This window comes from Oryctolagus cuniculus, chromosome 3 (assembly GCF_964237555.1).
Source record: "Oryctolagus cuniculus chromosome 3, mOryCun1.1, whole genome shotgun sequence".
Lineage (NCBI taxonomy): Eukaryota > Metazoa > Chordata > Mammalia > Lagomorpha > Leporidae > Oryctolagus > Oryctolagus cuniculus.
This window is the reverse complement of record NC_091434.1, coordinates 146,884,560-146,912,030: the sequence shown is the minus strand read 5'-3', so window position 1 is coordinate 146,912,030 and position 27,471 is coordinate 146,884,560. Positions and strand designations below refer to the sequence as shown.

General features: G+C 40.5%; 1 protein-coding gene across 14 annotated transcripts in view; it reads left to right on the top strand.

The window, feature by feature from the left end:
* CACNA2D1 (calcium voltage-gated channel auxiliary subunit alpha2delta 1) overlaps nucleotides 1-27,471 on the top strand; it is a 524,460-nt gene that overhangs the window by 396,258 nt on the left and 100,731 nt on the right. For all 14 annotated transcript variants that reach the window (XM_070069807.1, XM_070069805.1, XM_070069803.1 and 11 more), the window contains 3 exon segments: nucleotides 17,797-17,866; nucleotides 20,278-20,328; nucleotides 22,954-23,053. In XM_070069807.1, coding sequence (XP_069925908.1) covers nucleotides 17,797-17,866; nucleotides 20,278-20,328; nucleotides 22,954-23,053 — 221 coding nt within the window.

Sequence of the window (27,471 nt, the reverse complement as noted above, 5' to 3'; positions counted from 1 at the left end):
AATCACAAGAAAAATAGAGCTTTCTTGTGTGCGTCATGTTGTATTCTGGGGGCATTCACTGATCATATATATATATATATATATACATTCAATGAAGAAGAATGTATATTTTATAAATTAATAATTTTAAAAGCTTTCAGTAAAGTTCCTATATAGGAGGATGCAGAGAAATAGTAACTTCTAAAACACAGATGAAAAATTAATCACATGTGCATCCTGAGAACCTATTGAAAACACTTAAGTGGAAAGTCTGTTGGCATTTTTAACTTCTCCATATTTTAGAACAAGTTGACCAACACAAAATGCACTTTCCTTTTCAAAGGCATGACCCAAGTTATGGGTTATATAGTAGACAATTAGGCATTAAATGCCCACAATATAAATTAAAACAGGAGAGTTCTTGAAGCTTAAATTTTTTAAACATGTGTAACAAGTTGAACTGTTCAAAATAAAAAGTCACAGCTGTAAAAATGGATGAAATGAATATTAGAAGGGGGCTTAGTATTCAAAGACCAATGGGCATCATCTGGGTGAATAGTTCTTACATTAAGTAAAGACCATAAAACTAGATGGTAGCAAATGCCAGATGGTGAGATATGCAGTAAGTATTATTTGTAGAAATCCAGTGTTCCAGGAAAGTCCAAATTTATATTAAATATTGAAAAAACAAGTGAGATATAATACATCAATATTAATATATGAAATGGGGAACTATCACATATCACATGTTATAGCAGTGAGATTTTTTTCCTTATATAAATATATTTGCAACAAAATGGTGCAACTGGAGATCTATATGCTGAATGAAATAAGCCAGACCTGGAAGGACAAATATCACATTTTCTCTTATTTACGGAAGTGAATAGAGACAGAGTATAAAAATTGTGTGGATGTCATATCACTTGGTACTTAGTCATAAATATTGCCTAACTGAATGATACCATGTAAATGACAATATACTCTTCCACCTTTAAAAAAAAAAGATGGAGAAGAGGGAAGAATGAGGACTCTTGTGGTACTAGTAATGTTTTATTCATTTGGGTGTTGGTTATATGTTTGTTCAGAGGATCAAAAAATTATTTATCTGTACACTTATACGAATTGCTTGGTATGTATACTGTATTTCCATAATATTAAAAAATAATATTCACTATAATACTCTCACATTACTTTATTAACATGTTAAATTTTTAAAAATTGTTTTACTTATTTGAAGGGCAGAATAACAGAGGGACAGGCAGAGAGAAAGGGAGAGGGAGAAAGAGAGTGATCTTTCATCTGCTGGTTCACTCTCCAAATGCCCTCAACAGCCATGGCTGGGCCAGGCTGAAGCTTGGAGCTGGGAACTCAATCTGGATCTCCCACATGGGTATCAGGGACACAAGTACTTGAGCCATCATCTGGTGCTTTCCCAGGTGCATTAGAAGGGAGCTGAATCAGAGAGCAGCTAGGGGTTGAGCCAGCACTGTAATATCGGATGCCAGTGTCACAAGTAGGGACTTAACCCTCCACGCCAGAATGCTGTTCCCAGTGTTAAATTTTATGTATCAGGAAACTAAATATTTTGATATATATGATAAGACAAAGGAGAAAAGCAACACAATACATGTATATAATAAAAGTGCATCAGGTCTTAGAAAACATGAGTACAGTTATAAATTATAGGAAGTAGACACCTTATATCCTATCGAGTAATACAGCAAAGAGAAGTTAATACAACAAAGAGAAGACATTTAGCAGTGACTTAGAGATTTTAAGTCTTTTAAGATGTATTACCTTGGGGCAAGTATTGTGACACGGTGGGTTCAGCCCCAGCAAGGAACACCTGTGTCTGAGATCCTGGGCTGACTCTGCCTTCCACTCCAGCTCCCTACTGATTGCACAGCCAGGGTGGCAAGAGGCAATGGCTCAAGTACTTGGGTTCCTGCCGCTCTTGTCGCAGGCCTGAATGGGGTCCCTGGCTCCTGGTTTCAGCCCGGCCCAGGCCAACATGTTGCAGGCATTTGGGGACTGAACCAGCAAATGAAAGATCTCTGCCTGTCTTTTGTCGCTCTGCCTTTCAGACAAATAAAAAGGAATAAACAGTGGAAAATACATTACTTCATCACAAAACTCAGCACAAACAATTAAACGAATATGTGAGAGCAAATTAGGATAAGGATGAGAAACCAGAGCCCAGGACCCGAGAGAAATTGGTGATGCAGGAAAAGAAAGAGAAGAGTTTCAGAAGAGACAGGAAGAGGGGAGGGAGGACGCACGGGCCCGGCAGGAAAGGCATGCCGTGGTACACCCAGCTTTTAAACGTGGCTCTTCTACAAGTTGCACTAAGTAACTTTCAGCTGACTAGTGAATCATCTTCTGAACCTCCCTTCCTGTTAAATGCAAAGTCACACACGGCAGCTTTAATTTTTCTCAAGGGTCCTGACATGTTCACCTCCTCTTGGAAAGATCTTGAGATTTTTAATTTCCCTGAATGCAGGTGGTCCTGCTCTGAGCATTAGCTGTGGGAGCAGCCCTGCCCTGACCCACGATGCCCTAGTTTCCAGTAACAGTTTAGCAAGACGCATGCAGGGACTGGAGAACTGTGACTGAGTTCATTTCCCTGCTGGAGGAGGTTCTTTAAAGACGGCTTATTTCATTAGGAAGGACTGCACTGATGCAGTTTTGCTTTCAGGTGACCTGTTGAAGAGTTCCTCTTTAAGACAAGATGGTACAATAGATCAAGTCTCTTTCTCGAAGTCATTAAGACGCTGTTATCATCTTAAAACTGAACCTCTGTGTTTCGTGTATGCCAAGGCCTATTTTCAGTACACTGGACACTTTCACCAAATATAAAGAGTTTTTTAAAATCATAGGACTTCTTTCTTAATTCTTCTTAAATTGAAAGAAAGCAGAGAAGAGGGGAGGAGAAAGTTCTTCCATGTGCTGGCTCATTCTTCAAATGCTGGCAATGGTTGGGGCTTAACCAGACAAAAGCCAGGGGGTTGGAACTGTGACTCAAACACAGGCACTCCCATCTGGGGTCACGGTCATCCCAGCCAGCATTTTGACTGCTATGTCAAATGCCTGTCCCAAATAATATGACTTCAAAAAAATTTCTCAGTTGACTGCATTTCCTGTCTGATTTTAGCCTTTTGACGCAAGTCTAAATAAGATAAATTGCCTCTTTGGTCCTGCTTATTATCTGTTAAATCAGAGATTTTAAACTTTTGGTCCTCCTAATTATCTGTTAAGTCAAAGATTTTAAATCACAATCTTTAAATATTGTTAATCATCATAACCAAGACTGGAAACAGAAAATATGAGGGTACTTCAAAAGGTTCACAAAGAATGGAATTAAAAGAGAAACTTATTTTGGCGTGAAATATTTTAAAATCTGTATTTCTAAGAGGTCATCCAAAAAGTCTATGGAAAATGCATATTGTGGGAAAAAAAAGTATGCATGACTTTCAAAAATGTTTACACCAAAATAAATATATTTTAATTCCTTTTTCATAAGTCCTTAATGTACCCTCACATGTTCCTTCCTTTTAGTACATTGGATTTTTCACAGGTAAGACTCGGCTTTTAAGCTAGTATTTTACTGCTTACCCATGGGACCAGAGTAGGTCTACTAAACTTCTCAGGTCTTATTCATCAGATCCAAAAAATGGGAACCCTAGTTGCTCCTCCGTTTACCTGCTGCAGGTTATTTTGAACAATGAGATAATATGTCAGAAAGTACTTTGGAAATGCAAAACAGTAAGCATTGCTACAACTGTGCATATCCACTAGATGAATTTTGCCTATGTCTAGTTTTCTCTTCATCAGTAACATTAAAGAACATAATTGGAGTTACAGTCAGCTAACAAGCAAGCTGAAGTAGAAATGTAGAAGATCTTAAGATGTTACACTATAATATCAGGCAGTAATATCACAAATTGGAGTTGTGCAGAACAGGTTGGTTTTAGCTTATGGCACAGTTCACTTCTCTAAATTTACCAGAAAAAGTAAAGGGGCCAACCTAAAGTTAGTTTTCAGATGAACGGTGAAGAACTTTTTAATGTAAATATGACTCATGCAATATTTTGGGTATACTTTTACAAAATAAGTATTTGTTTCATATATTTTACTTTTACTTTTTTCAACTTTATTTATTTATTTGAAAGGCAGTTAGAGAAAGGGAGAGACCAATGGAGATCTTCCATCCACTGGTCCACTCCCCAAATGACCACAACAGTCTGGGCTGGCCCAGGCTGAAGATAGCAGCCAGGAGCTTCTTCTGGGTCTCCCACATGGGTGGCAGGACCCGAGCACTTAGGCCATCTTCTGCTGCTTCACCAGGTGCATGAGCAGGGAGCTAGATCAGAAGTGGTGCTGCTGGAACGTGAACTGCAGCCCATATGGGATGCTGGTGCAGGCAGCAGCTTAACCTACTATGCCACAAGGCCTGCCCCATGCTTTATATCAAAATGTGAACTTAATTATTGATATTCGGACATTTTGGTTTATTCTTTCTTTTTTAAAAATTATTTGAAAAGCAGAGAGAGAGGGAGAACTCCTATCTGCTGTTTCATTCCCCAGATGCCTGCAACAGCCAGAACTGGGCCTCGAACTTAGTCCAGATCTCCCATCCAATTATTTGAGCCATCACTACTGCCTCCCTGGGTTCGTATTAGCAGGAAGCTGGAATCCAGATCAGAAGTGGGACTCCAACCCAGGCACTCCACTATGGGATGTAGGCATCTCAAGTGGTGTCTTAAACACTATGCCAAATGCCTGTTCCTATTAATTTTCTTCTTTTCTGAATCTCTAAACCCCTTCTCTCATGCTCTCCATTTCTTCCTTTATAATATGGGGAAGTCTGCTTCCCTATTACTTCATGGAATCCTGAAGATCAAACAAAATCCTAAAGATCAGACATGCATCCAAACATTCTCCACCAAAAAAAAAAAAAAATAGAATTATATAATATTTTTTAATTATGTAAGCTATCTATTTTTATTTTATTTTCCTAAGAGAATTCTGGCCACAGAGGCATTGAAAATGATATTGTGTAGAAACAAGACTCCTCTGATTCACAACAGCGTCTAAAAATGTTCCTGTTCATTGTTGAGATCCTGCTTCAGCAGGGCCACACAAGCAGCTAAATTCTGGAGCCAGGCAGCCAGGACATAAATCCCACCTCCACCACTGGTTGTGGCCGTGACCTTTAGAAACTCTGGCTGATGTCAGCTGTGAAGCAAAGAGGATAATAATGGTTAAAATGTCACATTGCTAAAAGAAGAAAAAGCCCTAGTTATATTTCTTAGTGTATTGCCCAGATGTGGAGCAAAGTCAGAGGTGGTCACCTACCCTCAGGATATTCATGTTTAAGATCCTTTAGAAGATGTGGAAACATCAGCTTCCAAGACAGAAGTCTCTAGAGCTGACATAATATAAAGACACTGTCCAGAGATGGTTCTGCAGAGTAGCTGACTTGATAACCCAGGGAGATTTGAACTCTAACACCTGTCTCTGGGCCTGTCTTCTTCCTTGGGTTGATGTGGATGGCAGTAAGCTGTGAAAATCATTCCTGCCTGACCTTTTGCCTCTCCCTTCTTTCTTTCCCTCTCTTCTTCATCTGATTCTTCCCTTCTTCCTTTGCAATTTGGAGGCGGGATGGGCTCTGTGTTATAATAAATGAACACTGCTATGGGTGGAGTTCTTGATTCATATAAGCAACTTCTATGAGCTACATTTTATACTTTGGTCAGGTCATGCTCTGTCTCCATACCCATTTCTTCACCAGGTAGTTGAATAGGATGATTTCCAAGGTGGGCCCTAATGTCATCGCCTTAGGTGTTTAGCCCTGTAGCATTTGCAAAGTCCACAGTCTGTGTTGTGCAGTGTAGATGTAGTGATTTGCCTTTGTCATTCAGTCATAGGTAAAGCTGGAACCCAAGTTGATCTCATGGTTGTACACAGAATAGTGATGACCAGAGGCTGGGAAAGCAATGGGAGGAGATAATGTGGAGATTGGCCAACAGTTACAAAATCATGGTTGGCTAGGATGCATAAGTTCTGGTGTTCCATATAGTATAGTAGGGTGAATGTAGTTAACAATATAGTAGTGTATATTTCAATATAAATAATATGATATGATTCTGAATGTTCTCACCACAAAATGATGATAAATGTTTAAGGTGTGATGAGTATACTGTGTAACAAAATTTGATCATCACATAATGTATACATGTATCAAAACATCACACTATACCCCTAAATATGAGAGATCTTTAATAAGTTCATAGAAATGCATATTATAAAAAAAACTATGCTAGTTTAAACATTTCAGTTTTTATACCAAAATAATCTTATCTTTCAATTCCATTTTCCAAAAACTTTGTGAAGTCTCTTCTTATGTACAATTAAAAGCAAAATAAGGGACAGACATTCGACCTATTGGTTAAAATACCACTTGGGATGTCTGCGTCCCATATTGTGCATGCCCAGTTCCAACTTCCTGCTAATGCAAATGCTGGGAGGGAGCAGACGATGGCCCAAGTACTTGGATCTCTGCCACTGTGTGGGAGATCTGGATTGAGTTCCTGGATCCAGGCTTTGACCAGCCCAGCCATGGCTGTTGTGGGCATTTGGGAGTGAATCAGCAGATAGAAGATCTCTGCATCTTTCTGCTTCTCAAATAAATAAATAAATATAATTTTATGAAAACAAAATAAAACTCAAAAGTTGAAGGAGCTGGTATTGTAGCACAGTCAGTTAAACTGCAGCCTGCAACACTAGCATCCCATACAAGTTTTGGTTCTAGTCCCCACTACCCTACTTCCAATCCAGCTCCCTGCTAATACCTGCTAATACCTGGGAAAGCAGTGGAAGATGGCCATGTATTTGGGTGTCTTTCCACCCATGTGGGAAACCTAGATAGGGTTCCAGTCTCCTGGCATCTGCCTGATCCAACCCCACCTATTTGCAGCCATTTGACAGGTAAACCAACAGATGGAAGATCAGTCAATCTCTCTCTCTCTCTCTGCCACTCAAATAAATAAATTATAAAAAAAAAAACAAAACAAAACAAAAAAAAAAACACTTGGGGCTGGTGCTGTGGCGCAACGGGCTAAAACCCTGGCTTGGAGCGCCAGCATCCCATATGTGCACTGCTTCTTGTTCTGGCTGCTGCACTTCTGATCCAGCTCTCCTATGGTCTGGGATAGCAGTAGAAGATGGTCCAAGCTCGTGGCTCCTGGCTTCGGATCGGCGCAGCTCTGGCTGTTGCAGCCATTTAGGGAGTAAACCAGCTGATGGAAGACCTCTCTCTCTGTCTCTACCTCTCTCTGTAACTTTGCCTTTCAGATAAATAAAATAATTTTTTTAAAAAAAGAAAAACACTTAAAAGTTGGAACCCATGTCTCATTCATCATTCAGTATGTGCCTTGTTTGAAAATCAGGTTAAGAGCTCTTTCCTTTAGAAGTTCTTAATTGATTTATGTAAATTAACATTAAAACTATTAAAACTGTTTTCAATCCCTGACAACTTTGTGAATTCTTATGCGTCATAAAAACTGTAGGGACAGACTGCTCATTTCCCTATTAGCATCTCCTGAAATTGTAACAATTCCTGCAGTCATTGAGACTAATTAAGACTCAGCCACTCATCGAACTGCCAAGCTAGGCAGCACTTACTCTTTTTAGATAATTGGTTGCATTTACACACATGCACACACACACACACATGCATAAAAGAGAAAAAGTAAAAACTGTCTTCATCTCCAGATGACATTTACCAGATGTCTTATTAACCATTTGGTCTTTCCTTTTCCTGCTTTATTTGCTCATTTCAAAACCATAGTTACTATAAAAAAGGGACCCAGTGCATGTAGCTTTAGTGTTGAAAAGACCTCGGTGGGGACATTTCCATATTACTGTATGTGCTAGAATTATACTGGAATAAAATGAGACCCTGTGTACAAAATTTATAGGGTGACTTTTTCCCCATCTGAGTAGCCAGTTGTTAGTAAATTGTACAATGCTTTTTAAAAAATAGCTTGAGGATATTTTAGTCAAATAGCAGAGGATAGGGTCAAAAACTCTTTCTAGTTGAATGATGAAGGAGGCTTGAAGAAGTAAATACTGAATAAATTAGATAGACTAGAGTGATAGATTTCTTACAGAATTTTAGAAAAAGAAGAAATTATGGACTAGAGTCATGGGAGAGATTGATGAACTTTTTAAAAAAGATTTATTTATTAGAAAGAGTTACACAGAGAGAGGGAGAGACACAGAGAGAGATCTGTTGGTTCACTCCCCAGATGACCAGCACTGTGCCAGGCCTAAGCCAGGAGCCAGGAGCTTCTTCCAGGTCTCCCTGTGTGGGTGACAGGGGCCTGAGTACTTGGCCATTTTCTGCTGCTTTTACCAGGCCATTAGCAGGGAGGTGGATCAGAAGCAGAGCAGCCAGTGTGCCCATGTGGGATGCAACAGTGGCTTTACCTGCTATGTTACAGTGCTGGCCTCTGATGAACTTTTGATTGAAAATAAGTCAAGAGGAAAAGCAGAGGCAGGCATTGTGGTGTAACTGGTTAAGCCACTGCCTAGGACACTGAAATCCCACATGGAGTGCATGGTTCAAATCCCTGCTACCTTGCTTCCCATCCAGCTTCCTGCTCATGAGCATCCTGGGAGAGAGCAGATAAAGGCTTGGGTACTTGGGCCCCGCTTGAGGGAGATTACAGTGGAGCTCTGAGCTCCTGGCTCCTGGCTTTGACTTGGCCCAACCCTGGCTCTTATGGCCATTTGGGAAGTGAACCAGCAGATGGCAAATCTTCCTGTCTCAGTGTCTCTGTCTCACTCTGCCTTTCAAAATAAATACATATTTTTTTAAAGCATGAAAGGCAAAATTTTTCTGGAAGGAATGACGGCACGAAGTAAAAAACAAATGAAAAGATCTAGTGAATCCAGTTAATCTAAAGAGTAATATCAAACAAGGAGATTTAGTAATACAAATTATGTGGCCTTGAAGAGAAGAATGGTTTGGGATTTGTTATATAGGCAAAACAACACAAACATTTTGAGCAGTTGAATACAATGGTTAAGACAGAGTTTATTCTCTTTGTAAGGAGAAAGATTTAGGAAAGCTGAACCAGAAGGCATTGCTATAATAATGGTCAGGTGACATTTTAAGATGTGAACAAAGGACCAGATAGGAATTTTAAAAGGAGAATCCTTAAATGTAAAAGAAGAGGATATTAGAGGTTTAAAAAATAATAAATGGAGTTAGTTACTGACAGTATAAGTTGACTATGATTTTTAGTTTGCATGGATTGGAAAAGTTTGGAGCTAATTACTATGTTGACATACAAAAAGTATTTTTTATTGTGTGTGGCATAGCGCAAGCAGTTAAGCAGCCACCTGCAATGCCAGCATCCCATATGGGCACTGGTTCAAAGTCTTGGCTTCTCCATTTCCAATACAGCTCCCTGCTAATGCACCTGGGAAGGAAGCAGAAGATGGCCCAAATAATTGGGCCCTTGCCACCCACGTGGAACCCAGATAAAACTCCAGCCTCCTAGTTTTGGCCTGGCTCTGGCTGTTGTGGCCATCAGGGGAGTGAACCAGCAGATCTCTCTCTTTCTTTCTCTCTCTCTCTCTCTCTCTCTCTCTCTCCCTTTCAAACAAATTAATAAATAGTTTTAAAAGTATTTTTTATTGGGGCTAGCACTGTGGTGTAGCAGGTTAAGCCCGCCATCTGCAGCACCAGCATCCCATATGGGCACTGATTAGAATCCTGGCTACTCTGCTTCCAATCCAGCTCCCTGCTAATGAGCCTGGGAAAGCAGCAGAAGATGACCCAAGTACTTGGACCTGTACATTTGTGTGGGAGACCTGGACGAAGCTCCTGGCTCCTTGCTTTGGATAGGTCCAGCTCTGGCTGTTGCAACTGACTGAAGATTCTGCCTCTCCCTCTCTATTTCTGTAATTGAGCCTTTGAAATAAAGGAATAAACCTTTAAAAAATTTTATTTTGTAAGTAAAGTGATCAATTTAGAATGATAAAGTTTAGGGCACTCACAGGGAAGTGCAAATACCTATACTTACACCCAAGCACTGGGTTTACACTGTGAATTATGTGACTTATTTTATGATAGAGGATCCAGCAATTGTGTTGTGTTTAGGGGATATATATTACATATGCAAAATAATGACATGGTTTTGAAGTTATCCCATCATCCCCATTTGTGGAGGTGATTCTGTAACCTCATCTTTTGTTGCCTTTTGTAGAACCTCATTCTTTTCAAAATATCTTATTTTTCACAGGTAATAGTTGTAACAGTTGCTCACTTTAGATCCTGCTCTGGAATCAACCATCCTTAAATAGGTGAAATGATTTCTTTGCTCACAGAGCAGTTAAATAGGATGCTAATGTGGAAGCTGAGAGGTGCATGTAATGACTAGAGATAGAACCACATGTAAAATATGTGAATAAATGTTGCTAAGAAATATGATTGGTTTGGAACTTTTTATCTTTTTCTGTTCCTTATTCCTCTATCAATTACTAATTTTCCTTATCTTGTGTCACTCATTTTTAGATGCCTAAAACTATATCATTACTTTTCAGTTAATTTTACTAAGAAAAGAAAATTTTATTGATTTTAAAGTCTTTTTCAAATAGTCATTTTATTTATTTATTTATTTATTTTTTGACAGGCAGAGTGGACAGTGAGAGAGAGAGACAGAGAGAAAGGTCTTCCTTTACCGTTGGTTCACCCTCCAATGGCCACTGCGGCTGGCGCGCTGCAGCCAGCGCACCGCGCTGATCCAAAGCCAGGAGCCAGGTGCTTCTCCTGGTCTCCCATGGGGTGCAGGGCCCAAGCACCTGGGCCATCCTCCACTGCACTCCCTGGCCACAGCAGAGAGCTGGCCTGGAAGAGGGGCAACTGGGACAGAATCCGGTGCCCCGACCGGGACTCGAACCCGGCGCCGCAAAGCGGAGGATTAGCCTAGTGAGCCGCTGCACCGGCCTGTCAGATAGTCTTTTTAGAACTTTTTCATATATGGCAAATATAAGCTTGTTAGAGAAATATATCATTGTTGCCAGCATTGTGGCATGTTGGGTTAAGCTGTCGTGTGCAATAGTGGCATCCCGTTTCAGAGCAATTTCAGCTGCTCTTCTTTTGATCCAACTCCCTGCTAATGCACTGGGAAAGCAGTGGAAGTCAGCCCAAATACTCAGGTCCCTGTCATGGTGGGAGACCCAGATGGAGCTCTAGGCTCCTGGCTTCAGCCTGGCCCAGCTGTGGCTGTTGTGGCCTTTTGAGGAGTAGACAAATGAATGGAAAATCTTTCTCCCTCTCTTTCCTTCTTCCTCTTTCAAATAAATAGAAAAAAAATGTTTTAAAGAATAAAGAAATAGGGGGCCATCATTGTGGCATAGTGGGTTAAACTGCCACCTGTGACATCAGCATCCCATATAGGAGCCCGTTGGAGTCCTGGCTGCCCTCCTTCCAATCCAGATCTCTGCTGATGGCCTGGGAAAAGCAGCAGCAGATGACCCAAGTGTTTGGGCCCCTGCCAGCCTTGTGAGAGATCTGGAAGAAGCTCCTGATTCCTGGCTTTGGCCTGGCCCAGTCCCATGTGTTACAGTCTGGATGGAAAATCAATCAATCAGTCTCTCTCTCTCTCCACCCCTCCCCCTCCCCCTTATCCCCTCCCCCACTCCCCACCCCCCCATTCCCCAGTGTGGGACTCTTTCAAATAAATGAATTAATCTTAAAGTAAAGAAATTAACTATTAATACCAATGTAAAGGTAACTCCTGACTCATAAAATCAAGAAGATTTTAGAAACATAATTCTTGGGACCAGTGCTGTGGCTCTGTGGGTTAAAACCCTGGCCTGAAGCACCAGCATCCCATATGGGCTCCAGTTCCAGATCCAGCTGCTCCACTTCCTATCCAGCTCTCTGATTTGGCCTGGGAAAGCAGTAGAAGATGGCCGAAGCCCTTGGGCCTCTGCACGCACATGGGAGACCCAGAAGAAGCTCCTGGCTCCTGGCTTCAGATTGGCACAGCTCTGGCTGTTGTGACCAACTGGGGAGGGATCCAATGGATGGAAGACCTGTGTGTGTGTGTGTGTGTGTGTGTGTGTATCTCTGTGTCTCTCTGTGTCTCTCCATCTCTCTGCCTTTCCTCTCTCTATGTAACTCTTTCAAATAAATAAATAAATAAATAAATAAATAAATAAATAAATAAATCTTTTTTAAAAAAATGAAACATGGCCAGCGCCGCGGCTCACTGGGCTAATCCTCCGCCTGCAGCACCAGCACCCCGGGTTCTAGTCCCAGTCGTGGCACTGGTTCTGTCCCGGTTGTTCCACTTTCAGTCCGGCTCACTGCTGTGGCCCGGGAAGGCAGTGGAGGATGGCCCAAGTGCTTGGGCCCCTGTACCCACACGGGAGACCAGGAGGAAGCACCTGGCTCCTGGCTTCGGATCGGCGCAGTGCGCTGGCCGTGGCGGCCATTTTGGGGGGGTGAACCAACGGAAAAAGACCTTTCTCTCTCTCTCTCTCTCTCTCTCTCACTCTCACTCTCTCACTCTCACTGTCTAACTCTGCCTGTCCAAAAAAAAAAATTCTTGTAGAAACATTTTTTTTAATTTTAGAAACCTATCATTATAATTGCTGTGTAAATGGAAATTTGGCTTACAAAAATAGGGAGTTATTTCTTGGTCACAGTTCACATTTTCTGTAGGTGACATATGTTTGAGATTTTTGGATAAATCCTACCCATCACATACTTCATAAAACATACTGTGCCCATAATTATTCCTGAAACACCAAATGACTCACATATGGGCCATGAGCATGATTAAACCTTTGTGTGCCATGTAACATTATTGAATATTCCACTTAACCACACAACTTGTCTTTGTTACCTGATACTCTTGATAATAGAAAAATGTCCATTTATGTTATGTGAAAATGTTTTGGGTGGTTTACATGGCATCTGTAGAATTATCAGCAAATGACTTCACAAGAGGTTTTTTATTTTAAAACTTATGGTGGTTTATCCTCAGCTGTAATGCTGCTTTCTGCATATGAGTTTCCGTCCTTTGTTCACGTGTGAGAAGTTAGAGAAGACTTCAGGAGACATCAAAGCCACCTGCCGGCCAAGGCAATGCCATCATCTGAACATAGAGTCCCATTACTCAGAAACAAAGTTAAAATGTAAAGATTATTTGCTTAAGTCAAGGTAGGCTGGGCACAGGAGAGAAGACTGCTAAGACGCGGGCAGAGCTCCTACTTCTGAAAGAACTGCCATGTTCTGAGGGTTCGTTGCTAGGAAGAGTGCGTTCTCTGGTAAAATAGACAAACCGGCATTGCCAGAGTGACGTCTGGCTCCCTGATTGTGCCTTTCACCGTCCCAAGATTCTACTCAGCCTGCCTACGGGGCTTCGTCTCTCCCCTCACAGGTTAGCTTTCCTCATACACTCCTGCGTTGCCACTGCCTCCTTTCAGTTGTTTGACTTTTTTCTTTTTTAATTTTGATCATCTCCAGATCTGCCTTTTCCTTCTCATATCCTCATGCGGTTTGTTTGCAGCATCCCCAACATTCAACATAAAATGCAGACACAGCCTGCCACATGAAGACTTTGCCAAAAGGAATCTTTCCCTTTTTAAACAAATGTTTATTTATTTATCTGATAGGCAGGGTTGACAGAGAGAGAGCTATCTTCCATCCTCTAGTTCACTCCCCAAATACCCACAACATCCAGGGCTTGGCCAGGCCAAAGCCAGGATCGGGAAGTCCAGCTGAGTCTCTCGCCACATGGTTGACAGGAGCCCAAGTATCTGTACCTCCTCTGCTGCCTTCCACGTGCGTTAGAGGGGAGCTGTATGTAAAGTGTGCGGTAGCCAGGACTCCAGCCAGTGCTTATGTGCGATGCTGGCGTCACAAGTGGCCACTTAGCCTGCTGCCCTACCGCGCTGGTCCCTGTAGTTCTCATAAATGGTCATTATCGCTTTTACTGATGGCATTCAGAAATGAGACACTCACATTTTGCACTATTTCTCTTCCCCTCCCAAAACTCTTATCAGAAAGCTAGAGACATCTAAAGAGAGCAGCATTTCACTTTTTGCAGGAATGTTAGAAGCTCTAAGTTCATTTCAAAACGTAGCTTTCCCTATGCATGATTACTGCACGGATTATTCAGGGAATTTCAGCGTTGTTTATTTATTGTTCTTTACACTGCTTGATATCTGATAATTCTGAGATATAAATAAGATACCACTTAAATGCCACCATGGGACTTTACATTTTAGCTAGCAATATCACAGAATAAATTATACTTTTTAATTTTACCATTACAGATGTATCTTCATTTAATGAAAACAAGGGATATTATATAATAGGAAATATCTCTGCAAACTTCTATGCAAAGATCATTAATAATTTTAATATAAACAACCTGAAATTATGAATAATATTAAAATTTAATTATCTGACTTATACTGTAATTTATAGCCTCTTATGTTTTCTTCTTTCATTAAAGAAAGATATAAATGTCACGGAGCACCATAGCTCATATCGCAGTTCATTTCAATTAGCTGTTACATTGAAAATAGAAATCCTAGGTGCATGTTATTTGTGCAGAATTCAGAAATCTAATTTAATCTTTAAACTCTAGTTACGTTGAATCATTTATCAAGTTCCTTGCTGGCCACTTAATTCTTTTTTTTTTTAACTTTTATTTAGTAAATATAAATTTCCAAAGTACATTTATGGATTACAATGGCTTTGCCCCCCATAATTTCCCTCCAACTCACACCCCTCCCATCTCCCGCTCCCTCTCCCATTCCATTCACATCAAGATTCATTTTCAATTATCTTTATATACAGAAGATCAAATTAATATATATTAAGTAAAGATTTCATCAGTTTGCATCCACACAGAAACACAAAGTGTAAAATACTGTTTCAGTACTAGTTATAGCATTACTTCACATTGGACAACACATTAAGGACAGATCCCACATGAGAAGTAAGTACACAGTGACTGCTGTTGTTGACTTAACAATTTGACACTCTTGTTTATGGCGTCAGTAATCTCCCTAGGCTCTAGTCGTGAGTTGCCAAGACTATAGAAGCCTTTTGATTTCGCCAACTTCAATCTTATTCCGACAGGGTCATAGTCAAAGTGGAAGTTCTCTCCTCCCTTCAGAGAAAGGTACCTCCTTCTTTGATGGCCCCATTCTTTCCACTGGGATCTCACTCGCAGAGATCTTTCATTTAGTTCTTCTTCTTTTTTTTTTTTTTTTTTTTTTTTCCCCAGAATTTCTTGGCTTTCCATGCCTAAAATACTCTCATGGGCTCTTCAGTCATATCTGAATGCCTTAAGGGCTGATTCTGAGACTAGACTGCTATTTAGGACATCTGCCATTCTATGAGTCCACTGTGTATCCCACTTCCCACGTTGGATCGTTCTCTCCCTTTTTGATTCTATCAGTTAGTATTTTCAGACACTAGTCTTGTATGTGTGATCCCTTTGACTCTTAGACCTATCAGTGGGATCAACTGAACAGAAATTGATCACTTGGACTAGTGAGATGGCATTGGTACATGCCACCTTGATGGGATTGTATTGGAATCTCCTGGCATGTTTCTAACTCCACCATTTGGAGCAAGTCCAATTGAGCATGCCACTTAATTCTTGTCTGCTGACACTGTCCTGGCAGTGCTTACTAATCTCACTTCTCTCAGCTCCTGTGTACATTTGTATCAGTCTTGGTCCCATCAGGAGGGAGAAAGAACACAGTAGCTTGAACAACAAAAGTTCATTTTTAAAATAATGAATTAGTAAGTTTAACAGGGATGTGAGTAGTAAGCGATTGGCTGGAAGTGTTCAGGAACTCTAAATAATATATGAATACCAGATATAATATTACAGAATCTAATAAATAGCAGCTACCCCTGGGCTGAGATCAGACCTTCTTGTCCATGACCTGGTAAGGCCAAGAAGCCACTGTGAAGCCACATTGTAGGGGTTTGCTAGAAGTCTACCCTCTGGGGTTCTAGGTATCTCACTGGCAATTCCTTGCTACAAAATCACCCGTGGGTTCTTCTGGCCATTCGGTATTTGGGAATCCGAGCCATACAGGAGCCCAGGCCTGGGGACGCTACCCAACCTAGAGGAGCCTTGTGGAGACTGGGGGAACTGCAGCCCCATAGGAGCAGCACTCCAGAGAACATAGCTGCACTGTGGGAGGCAGACAGAGGATGCCTGGCTTCTGAACCCACAAGGCAGAAACAGAAAGCAAGCAGCCTTTTCTCATCCAGTGTCTGTCTTGTATCATGTGCTGGCAAAACTTGAAATTGTACCTGCTAGGGTGGAGAAAAAGACATTTTTAAAGTGTTGAAAGGTTCCAGCGAGCAAGGGGAAATTTGGAGTTGAGAGGCTATAAATGTACCAGTGCAGCATAGTACTGCAAGCAGGATACAATTGCTTTAGATGTGTGCTCCTTACTGCTAAGACTTTAACTGGAGGAGTCAGATTATATGGAGAACTAGTTGAAAGAGAACTGACTTGTCTACCAGCATGCATGTTACTTAATTCTAGGTCTACTGTCAAAAAAAAGTGATAATTTATATTCCTGGCTCTCAGTTTCTGCAAATGCAAGAATTAAAGCAGATTTACCATTTCAGGTACGCTCCCTCTGTCAGTAGAAGACTGTGGGAGGAGTGCTCTGTTAAAACCTACTGCTTCATGTAAATGTGATGAGTCATTTAAAAAGAATAAATCATGTTATAAGATAGCCACTAATGAGAGAGATTCACAGTCAAGAAAGGGCTTAGCTGTATAAATTTTTTTGACATATTCTAATTGGCCAAATTATTTTAGTTGGCTGAGAAACCTAAGTAAAATCTTCCCTAATTTCCAGATTTTCTCAGGAAAGAAAAGGGCAAAATAGATTGTGTCATGTACATCATATGAATTAGGCATTGTCCCAGAGTCATATTGTCTAAACCTGTTCAAGGAGAGATTTTTTTTTAACATAAGATTATCATCCGTTTTTCAGCATTCATTTTTCTTCATTTAATCAAAGGTGTATGTGTGTGTGGGCGTGTGTTTGTGTATATGTGTATGTATGTATGTATGTGTGCATGTAAACCTTTGTAAGGCATTTAAATTAAAATAATTGCAGACTTAATTAGAGTAAGTATAAATTACATTTAAGAGTCATAAAATTAGACAAAAACTTTTTTCTAATTCTCGCCAAATGATAAAGGCTGTGAAACCAAAACAAGATTGTTAGTCTGTCCTTACTGAAGACAATGCAGAGACATGTAGAGTTTGTCATTATCAAATATGTGAATATGAAGGTTCAAAAATTATGCTATTATATAATCACAATACCAGAAAAACAGTAGGCCTAAAGAGACCGAGGCAGTAGGCTCTTGGATCAGAATAGCAGTGTAAGGATTAAACAATTGAAACTGGAAATTTGCTGGTATTGCGGAGGAGAAAATAGACAACCGTCAACACCTAGTGAAATGCGCAAGTTCACAGCCAGGAAACACCTCTGTCTAAAAGTCACTTCTGAAATAATTGATGAGAAACCTGCCTTATGTTGCTTTTCTCTGTGCTGCTGTATTGTTTTCCATTTTAAAAAAGAAAAAATATGATGGAAATCAAAATGGTGTCACCCATTGGCACATTACTGTAGATAAGTGAAATTGTTTATCAGGGACATTTAAAAAAATGCTTCACATTATTTTTGGAGAGCATATCCAATGTTTTGGTTTAATTCCTCTTTTTTCTCTTCTAGCTTCTCCATGGGTTGATAATAGTCGAACCCCAAACAAGATTGATCTTTATGATGTACGCAGAAGACCATGGTAAGAATTTTCAGCCATGTAAAAGATGAAACAGAAAAAAGGATACTTTTTTTTTTTAATTAAACAGTGGAAGGAATCTTTAGGATTGAGCTGGAAAAATTTACCTACTTATCGAATGTGCTCTGCTGGTCATTGAATAAATGTAGTTGTGAGTAAATGGCAATGATGGGTTCCAGTAGGGAACGAACATGAATATTGTTGAAGTGATTGATTACATTCACTGCATGTGGACTGTTTTCAGATTTCTCTTCAATCTCAGCCATAAACCTCTTTCTGCTGGTGGGTATTTCCATTGAAAGTCTCCCAATTTGCTTGGAGTGGAGTTTTACTCCAAGCAAAGATTAGACAGCCTCCACTGGTAGTTTGCCTCTAGCAGTGAACTAATGAGAACTGGCCCCAAGGTAAGGGCTGCCCCTGGTTACCTTCAGATAGCTTAGGTTTAATTTTTTTTCCAAAAAAGAATTTTTGTTTGTGTCTCACTATGGAAACAACTCATTCTCTTAACTCAACACTTGAAAAATGCCAATGATTGTAACTGGTCTCCTGGAGAAGTAAGTTAATTTTTATCTTCTTAGAATTAATTATATTTTGTTTATATTTTATTAAATGAATTTAATGTGTGGAAGTTTTCTTTTTTTTAATTTTTTTATTTGCTTTGAAAATCAAAGTAACAGAGAGGGAGAGGGAGAGGGAGGGAGGGAGGGGAAGGAAGGAAGAGAGAGAGCACGCGAGCAAGCTTCCATCTGCTGGTTTACTTCCCAGATATCTAGAAAGACTAGGACTGGGCCCGGCCAAAGCCAGGAGCCAGGAGCTTCATTTGGGTCTCCCATGTGGGTAGCAGGGGCCCAGACACTTGGGCTATCTTCTGCAGCTTTTTCCCAGCCATTATCAGGGAATTGGGTTGGTACTAGAGCAGCCAGGACACAAACTGGCACCCACATGGGATGCTGAAGTCACAGGCAGCAGCTTTACCTGCTATGCCACAACACTGGCCCTGGATGTATCTTTTTAATAAGTTCATTTTATATTCCACTTAGTGCTTAATACCCTACTCCTTTTAATAGCAATGACTTTGAGTGTGTATTCTTCAGGAGATCCTTAATATTATTAAAAAGAATATTATATGGTCGCTTATTCAGGCTATTTCTAACTTTTTTTATAGGAGTCAAAGAATCTTAATAAGCAATTCAAAGGACATATTTACAACTCTTTAAATGTCCTGTTAAACATCCCAATGACAATTTACATGAATGCTGGCAATGTGTAATAGTGGCAGGTGTTATTCTTGTTAATATTACTCCAAAATGTCCTTGATTGTTGCATGTAGACAAAGACTACTATATCGCATGGTTCAGGTTCAGGATTTGGTTGTCTGGGGAGAAACTTGCAAGTTAAGTGCCAACAACCAGGAGAAGCAGTTAGTATCCTGAACTCTCATCTCATTGAGCAGCATGCCAGGTGGTATGAACTAGTTTTGCCTTCATGGGAGTGCACCCACAGCCTTGCCAGCTTCCCTTCTAATAGAGAAACAAGAGTGGGTATAGATTTTAAACTCTGCTTTATCAACACACAGTCCTGGGTAGATTTTTTTTTTCTATGCTTCATGTTGTCTGGAAACCAATTAATGTGTTGCTTGGAAGGCTTCTGAGAAGTAAGATTGAGACCGGTGGCCAAAGAGACCTCCAAAATAAGTAGAGGGTTGAGTGCAGGTGCAGCTGTCACTGCTGGGGCAGACAAGCAACACAAGTTAGTCACCTGCACTCAAGCTTCTCTCCATAATTGCTCAACCATCTGCATAAAGCACTCACTCTTCTAGATTTCTTTCAAAGGAAGATATTTTGATTTTTATGGCTGAGGTTGAATTTGGGAATCAACATTTTAAACTGATTCTCCCCATGATTCTTAAACACAGTCGAGAATCACCTCTTGACTTCTCATTAATAACATTACATAGTTCACTATTTCTAATTACTGGTTTGTTTCATTTTTTGAGTTGCTCTTTTATGTTCTTAGACCATGTAGTTTTTTGCACTTAAAAATATGACAGTCTGTCACTTGTTAAACTGACTTTTCAATCCTGTGGCCCACAATTGGTGTTTAGAATAATTTTTTTCCAAAGACTGTCATTACTGAAGTTAAATTTTTCCTGCCAGTATTAAAATGTTTCTTTTGTTACAAGTATCAGAACAATACATTTAAAGTCTCATGCCTCTGGCATCTCTGATGTTATGTTAAATATACCTTTCTTCAAGCTGACATTGTGAATAAAAAAACCATCCTCTCCTGAGACAGAATACAAGTATGTTTGTGCCAGGGAAATGCCTTACCTCAGAGATCTGTAAATATCATTGCAATAAACATCAATGTTTGATGATTTGCAAGAGAAAAAAGTATTTATCTCTCTGTTTCAGGTACATCCAAGGTGCTGCATCCCCTAAAGATATGCTTATTCTGGTGGATGTGTGAGTAGCCCAACTTTCCATCTTTATACACTGAGGATTTGGGAGTGTTTACAAATAACAGCCATAGGCCGGCGCAGCTGCTCAATAGGCTAATCCTCTGCCTAGCGGCGCTGGCCCACCGGGTTCTAGTCCTGGTCGGGGCGCCGGATTCTGTCCCGGTTGCCCCTCTTCCAGGCCAGCTCTCTGCTGTGGCCGGGGAGTGCAGTGGAGGGTGGCCCAAGTGCTTGGGCCCTGCACCCCATGGGAGACCAGGAGAAGCACCTGGCTCCTGCCTTCGGATCAGCACGGCGGTCATTGGAGGGTGAACCAACGGCAAAGGAAGACCTTTCTCTCTCTCTTTCTCTCTCACTGTCCACTCTGTCTGTAAAAAAAAAAAAAAAAAGAAAGAAAAGAAAAGAAAAGAAAAAGTAAAACAAATAACAGCCATATATTGGAACCAAGACATCTTTGATAGGTCAAAAAAAGACCCTAAAGAATAATTATGTTGACTTATATCCAAAGAGGATATGTTAAGCCAGTAGCAAAGTAAACAAAATTTTATTATTAAAATGGAATCTATGTTAGAATGGAAAAATATGGTTCTAAAGTTCAAGTGTTTGGAAAAATGATTTAATTCTAATTTTGCTGTACATTTTGAACAATATTAAAGAACAGGATTGCTAAAACTAAGCAGTTTCTCTTAAAAAATGGAGAAAAACGTAGAAGCATTTAGCTGGCACTTTGTCATTTATGATTCAATTAACCTTTAGGAATTTGGTCACAAAAGAGGTAAATATTAAATGTCAGTACTGGGACTTTTTCCAAGGGAAATACTAATATGCAAGAAAAGCTCCAAGAGTTTTTACACAGGTCATTTTACTTATTTGTTTCATTGTTTCGAGTTAATTTATATGTCTGAGTGCATATGTATATATTTCTAATAAGATTGAGTATGCACATGTGGAACACTGAGAAGATTATGTCCTGTTACGGAGATGTACTTTGTAACACTAATATCAACTAATTAAAGCACTGAGAGTAAGAAAGCATATCCTTATAGGTCTTTTGGCTCTTTGGAAGAAGAAAAATACAATGATTTGTAGGCAAATAAGTACTTATTACAAGCAAATCTCAACATTTGGATTTTTCCCATTTTGATCTGAAATTAAAAAGTTAAAATTAGTTATCAAAGCCTTATAACCCAGCTTGAGAAAGAGAGATTATTGAATTTGACAAATGTAACTTAAATGTTAATTTTTATTTAATTTGTTAAAAGGCATTTTAGCCACATGTTGCCTTAATTAAATTATTCTGAGTGTTAGAAGTGAATCCATGAAGTTCTTCTCATGCACAAATTGAAATGACAGTCCAATATTTTTTCATTCTATTGGTTGTGTGGTAATTTACAGAAATAATTTCTCAAATTAATATCTCTAGAAGCCAAATGCATATCCTTAGATTGAATGTGTATGAAATTGAAATAACCATACATTGAAATTATCTCCACAGAGATGTACTGAGATTCTTCTATATATAATGTCATAATGTAGAGACAAAGATGATCAGGATATCATCCCTGATCTCAAAAATGATTCAAATACAAGAGGAAAGCAAAACCCCATTGTCAAGGAACTAAGATAATTGCAGAAAGTAAGAGATAAAAAGAGTGAGAGGCAGCGCTAAAGGAATCCGCAGAAGGAAGACAGCACTTTGATGTATTGTTGGGTATTTAGTGGGTGACCATTTGGTATCAGAAGTTCCTAGATCGGGACCTGTTTCCAGGATTCTTACCTGTTAGCATGTGGAGGAGGTAACGGAGCGCTGGAGGGAGTGGCTGTTACTTCAGGAACTTCATGTTGTGAGGACTGAGCCAGAGAGGAGAGGGCTGCAGAGGGGACCACTGCCTTGGATACTGTGGAGCGAAAGGCACAAGGGAGGTTGTCTGAGTGGGGAGGGAGAAAAGTTGGATGACCAAGACTCAGACTGGTTGATATCAGGGACATAAATCATTGAACATGTTGGGGAGTAGTTGCAATGTTGGACATTGAGTCTCAGTTTTTAGCAAGTAGGTAAAAGAGTGAAACTAAGAAAACCTTGGGAGCTAGCACAATGGAGAGGCGAGTGCTTCCTATAGATGAAAGGCCAACTCTGCAAGTTGGTGAGGTGAGTTCATAGAAGATCATAGAAATGTAGAATATGTAGAGACAAGAGAAGGCCAAGCCCTAGAGATAACCACATCAGGGAGCAGAACAGGGCATTGTTGCCCACCAGTCTTTAATGGGCTTTATAGCATTGATTTAACCAAGTCAAACAATGGGCTCCTCAGGGCATTGACTGTGCCTTTTAACCTCTGGCTAACAGAGCCAGTATTTAAGATATATTTTCTGAATGAGCAAATATGCCATTAGCATCCTTATTTTTAATCATCAGTTGACAGGCAACTTTTATAATTTTGGTTAGGAATGCATATGTACTGATTGGGGGTGAGGGGAGGGCAAGACTTCTTGTAATTCCCACTGTATCAGTCAGTCTTTTTCCTCTACTGATAAAGACCAAGGTGTCATTTGCATATTCTATAAATGACCTCACTGTGGTGTTGATAAAATCCCTGGCAACATGTGTGGATCCCTTTGTCTGCTCTTACAGGAGTGGAAGCGTTAGTGGACTGACACTCAAACTCATCCGGACATCCGTCTCCGAAATGTTGGAAACCCTCTCAGATGATGATTTTGTGAACGTGGCTTCAGTAAGTAGAAGATGAGTGCATTTTCCTGTGTAAATCTGCAACTTCTGTCTCCACTTGACTTCAGGTCCTTTATGTTTTTATTGAAATGTGCTGAGAAGTTTTTGGTAGCTCACGAGACTGAGCTGTCTTGTCCTAGTTCCTTATTCTTCTGTACCACTGTGGCAGGCTCCTTTTTGAGTTTCTAAGGGTTGATTCCTGGGGAAAATAGTTGAAATAATGAATATGAATAAAAAGTTTCTCACATTTTCTGCCTCACTCAAGAGCGTAAGCACATAATATGAGCCTCTTTCTTTACTCACTGGTACTGCTGAACTGCTAAGCAGAGCTTGGCAGTATGATTCTATCTCAATTTTCTACTCATTGCGGTGCTCCTTTTTCATCCTGGATACATATCCATAAAGTATTATGTTTTGAAAGTGTGTTTTTCTTATTAACACAAGAACCAATAGACATTTGAATGTGCTCTTATTAAAGTCTTATTTCTGAAGATACATCTTCAGTCTTCCTGCTCTTAGCTAAATGAAACTGAACTTTGATGCCAGCAAAACAAATCAGTGTTACATTGCCTCATTCTTAAAAAAAATTTTTTCAAAAATTCATTTATTAGTTGAAAGAGTAGAGTTCAAAGAGAAAGAGGGAGAAAGAGTTTAAAGAGAGAGAGAGAGAGAAATCGAGATCTTCCATCCACTGGTCCACTTCCCAGATGGCCTTATTGACCAGATTTGGGCCAGGCTAATGCCATGAGCCAGGAGCTTCATCCAGGTCTCCCACATGGATACAGGGGCCCAAATAGTTGGGCCATCTTCTGCTGAATTTTTAGGCCATCAACTGGAAGCCAGGTCAAAAGTGGAGCAGCTGAGACTCAAACCAACACCCATATGGGATGCTTGCATTACAGGCGGTGACTTAATCCACTGCGCCACAGTGCAGGTCTCATCATGCCTTATTTTAACTCATAGAATTTATGGAAAATATTCCAATGTCTGGTGGACACAGTTTCATATTTGAAAGGGAAATACCCATAGACATGTTTGTGGAGGAGGAATTTGCGGCAAGGCTGTTTTGTATTGAACGGATAAGAATGGATCTGTCTCTGAAATCACTTGGGGGGAAGATGTTGAAGCAGCTGGTTTGCGACAGATTTACTGCTTTCCCTGGAAGGGCTCCACCAGGGGATAAAAAGAAGGCAGGAGAGCTGGTATAATCCCCCATCAACTGCTGCAACAAGACTGATGTTATTTATTGAGAGGAAGGGAATTCAGGTCTAAAAAACATTTCGTTTGGTATCCCTGGCCAAGGGTAGCTATGGTAAACAGGACTCAATATCTATGAGGCAGGATAAATTGAAGCTGTTTGGTAGTGTAAATAATTACGCAAGGAGCCCGGGCAAGTTCTTTCTGATGCTTCATTCCACCGGGGCTGAAGGATGCATCGCTAACACGGGAAGGAGTTGGGAAGACATTTTTTCCATCTAAATTTCCGTCTGTTTCACGTAAACCTTTCAGACTCCTTTAGTTTGTCTACACCCTGACATTATTTAGTGAAACCTGATACTGCATAGATCTCTGATTCATGTCGTCTGATTTTACCATCTGACGGCCATGTGTCAGCTCACATTTGTTTCAGCAGAACACAAACAAGTAACGTGTAGTGATTGATCTCTCTAACAAGATGATCAGGAAAGATGCTTACTTCGTGTTGTTGTAAACATTGTTCATTACAAAGGCACTGAGATGGTTGTTAACAAAATATTTTCTTTGGCGTAACAGAAGAGAAAGTCTTAAAAAAAGAAAGTCGTGAAAACATTATATTCAGTGCAGATTTGAGGAACATAGTGCAATGTGTATAAAACTAGCAGATATTAAATGTGGTTAATATCTTAATCTGACTTTTTTTCTGAGAAGTGAGCCTCACTCATTGATTCAGAGATAAATAATAGATTATTTGGGAGATTATCACAGGGAGGCCACCCGAGGAGTTGGGAGTGAGGCAGGTGAAGAAGGAAGCCAATTCAAGGACCTTAATTTACTGTAAATGAACTTATTCGGCTGCATAATTCTGCAAGCTACACAGAGCATTCGCTCCAGAGTTATTCTATCCAAAACTCAAAGTAGATGGGGAGTCCTATACCGGCCTTCTCCATGTGTCAGTAGAACAGACTGTGGCCACAATTGGGAGTACTGAACCCCCAAAAAAGTGTTAGGTGTTTGTTGTTGGAAGGCTGGCCAGCTACCTTGTCCAATCAATGATATTAACAGTGGAGACTAGTCACAAATATGAAATACAAAAACAAAGGAACCAAGGTTCATGCATCCTGATGGTGTGTTGCTTGGGTCAGAACCAAGTCACCATTTGTATTTTTTCTCCTCTAACAGCCCTGGTACCTTCCCTCCCAGTTGGCCAGCTCTTAAGCTGGTAACTTATTTGGTGGGATGACCAAAACATTCACCCCAGGAGACTAGGGGGTCTGTGCTTTCTATGCCCACTCAAACAGTGGCTTCTGCATTTGTCCCTTCACAGTTGTCACTTGTCACAAAAGGCTAGAGTGAGTCTTCTGAGCCCCTGCATTGTCACCCCTCCCCACGTTGTGCAACTACAGACCTCATGATAATCCCAGGTCAGCTGGAGTCCTGACGCTGTCAGTAGGATAACTTGTTTTGTTCTGCTTGCATACTGGTGTAAGGCATGAGAGGCTCATAGTGTCTGCACAGTAGCTGTGGACTTAAGTTGAGTGAAACCTTGTTGTGACCCTGGTAGGAGCATTGCCCAACACGCTTCTTCTCCCTACACTCCAACAAAGCAGATTTGTGTTCAGTGAAATCCACAGTTGCAGGGATTGGAAGTACAGATTTCCCACGTGGATCATTTTGAGTTATGAGGAGAGGGGATGTTCCTACTTCTTCCCCTCAGTTCCCACACTCATGCATTCTTCCTTTTGAGGCAGAGCCATTGGAATGGAGGGGAAACCTGATTTGTAGCCGTTTGCTACCTTTTGGTGAGCAGAAGGTAAAACTGTAGTTTTGTCTTGAACAGATAGGCCTTTCTCATTAAACAGATTTAATGATATGGAGAGTCTTAGAGAAATATTGACAATGCCTTAATGCATGGTGTGTGTGCACACTTGTGCACAGAAGTGTGTGCTGTCCTTTCTCTCTGATGCTTTTTGAATGCTCAGGAAAGCTACAGAGCTCAGCTCTTGTGTCTTCGGGGATGCACAGTGATAGGCAGTGAGGAAGCTAAGGAACGGTTCTAAAATTGATTGTGATGGTAATTTACCCACAGAGCCTCACGCTTTTCTCTGCACCTCGTGCATATGAGCGTGCCATTCCTTGAATGACTTACGGTGCCATCTGTATTAATACTTGAACAAAGCTGCCTTGAGCCATGAGAGAGAAAAATCAAGCAGCTTATTTGTATGTTTCGACGTCTTAAGTTTCTTTCTCCTTTTCAGAATGGTAATTTTCATGCTTAGATCGTGTTATAAGATGGCAGAACTAATGCTGCATCCTTACTAAGTATTTCTGCTCTCTCCAGGGCTGGTCTTTGTTGCCGAAAGGTAGCCTGCTGCTAGACAGGGCTGAAATGCAAGCTTAGTGTAGCTGTTTTCTAACTAATCCCCTTACATGCTTTGATAGGAGGAGTGGTAGATGATAGGAGCAGCAATTCCATCCCAGCATGTTCTGATTTACAGGCAAAATTTCAGATGTTGGCACGAGAGAGTGGGATTTGTTTAGGAGTGTGAGGGAGTTTGACATCTGAGCAGTAAAATACTGCATGCCAGGAGAGGACGGAAGGAAAACTGTCTGCTGTCTGGGTGAAAAGTTAACAACCAAAGGAGATGTTGAGGCGTTTCAGGGAAACCACGTATGTTCTCGCGTGAGAATCTGATCCAGCTCTTAAGTTGTCATGAGGAAGGTGAGGCACTTGGAGTGTTCTTCCTGGAAGCTGCTCTAACGCCTGGTCCTTATCTAATAATGTCAGGTTTCTCACCAGAAAAAAAGGGGGGGGGGATCAAAATATCATTCCTTACAACGTCTTTGCTGTTGCTTATTTGAATAACTGTTTTCTTTAAAAAAATTTTCTAGCTTTTGTTAGATTTCATTCACAGAGCAGCAGCAGTTCTAGAATCGACGGTCTCTAAGTACAGATGTGAAATGAGGCTTGAGCTAGCATGGTTGGTACTCCACCTAGAGTCTTTACCCCCAGCGCAGGCTACCAATTTCCTGGCCCAGACCTCTGTGTGAGGCAGGCCTCTGTGGTTCAGGCATCTCGTTATGAACAAACCATAGTTCTCAATATGATAGTCTTAAGGTCCCAAAAGCATTTGTTTTCCATGGCATGTGGCCCCAGCATTTGTTGTATCCGTTGGAGTGGAGACCAGCGGTTTGATGGGACAGTCCCATGGACATGTTGTTCCT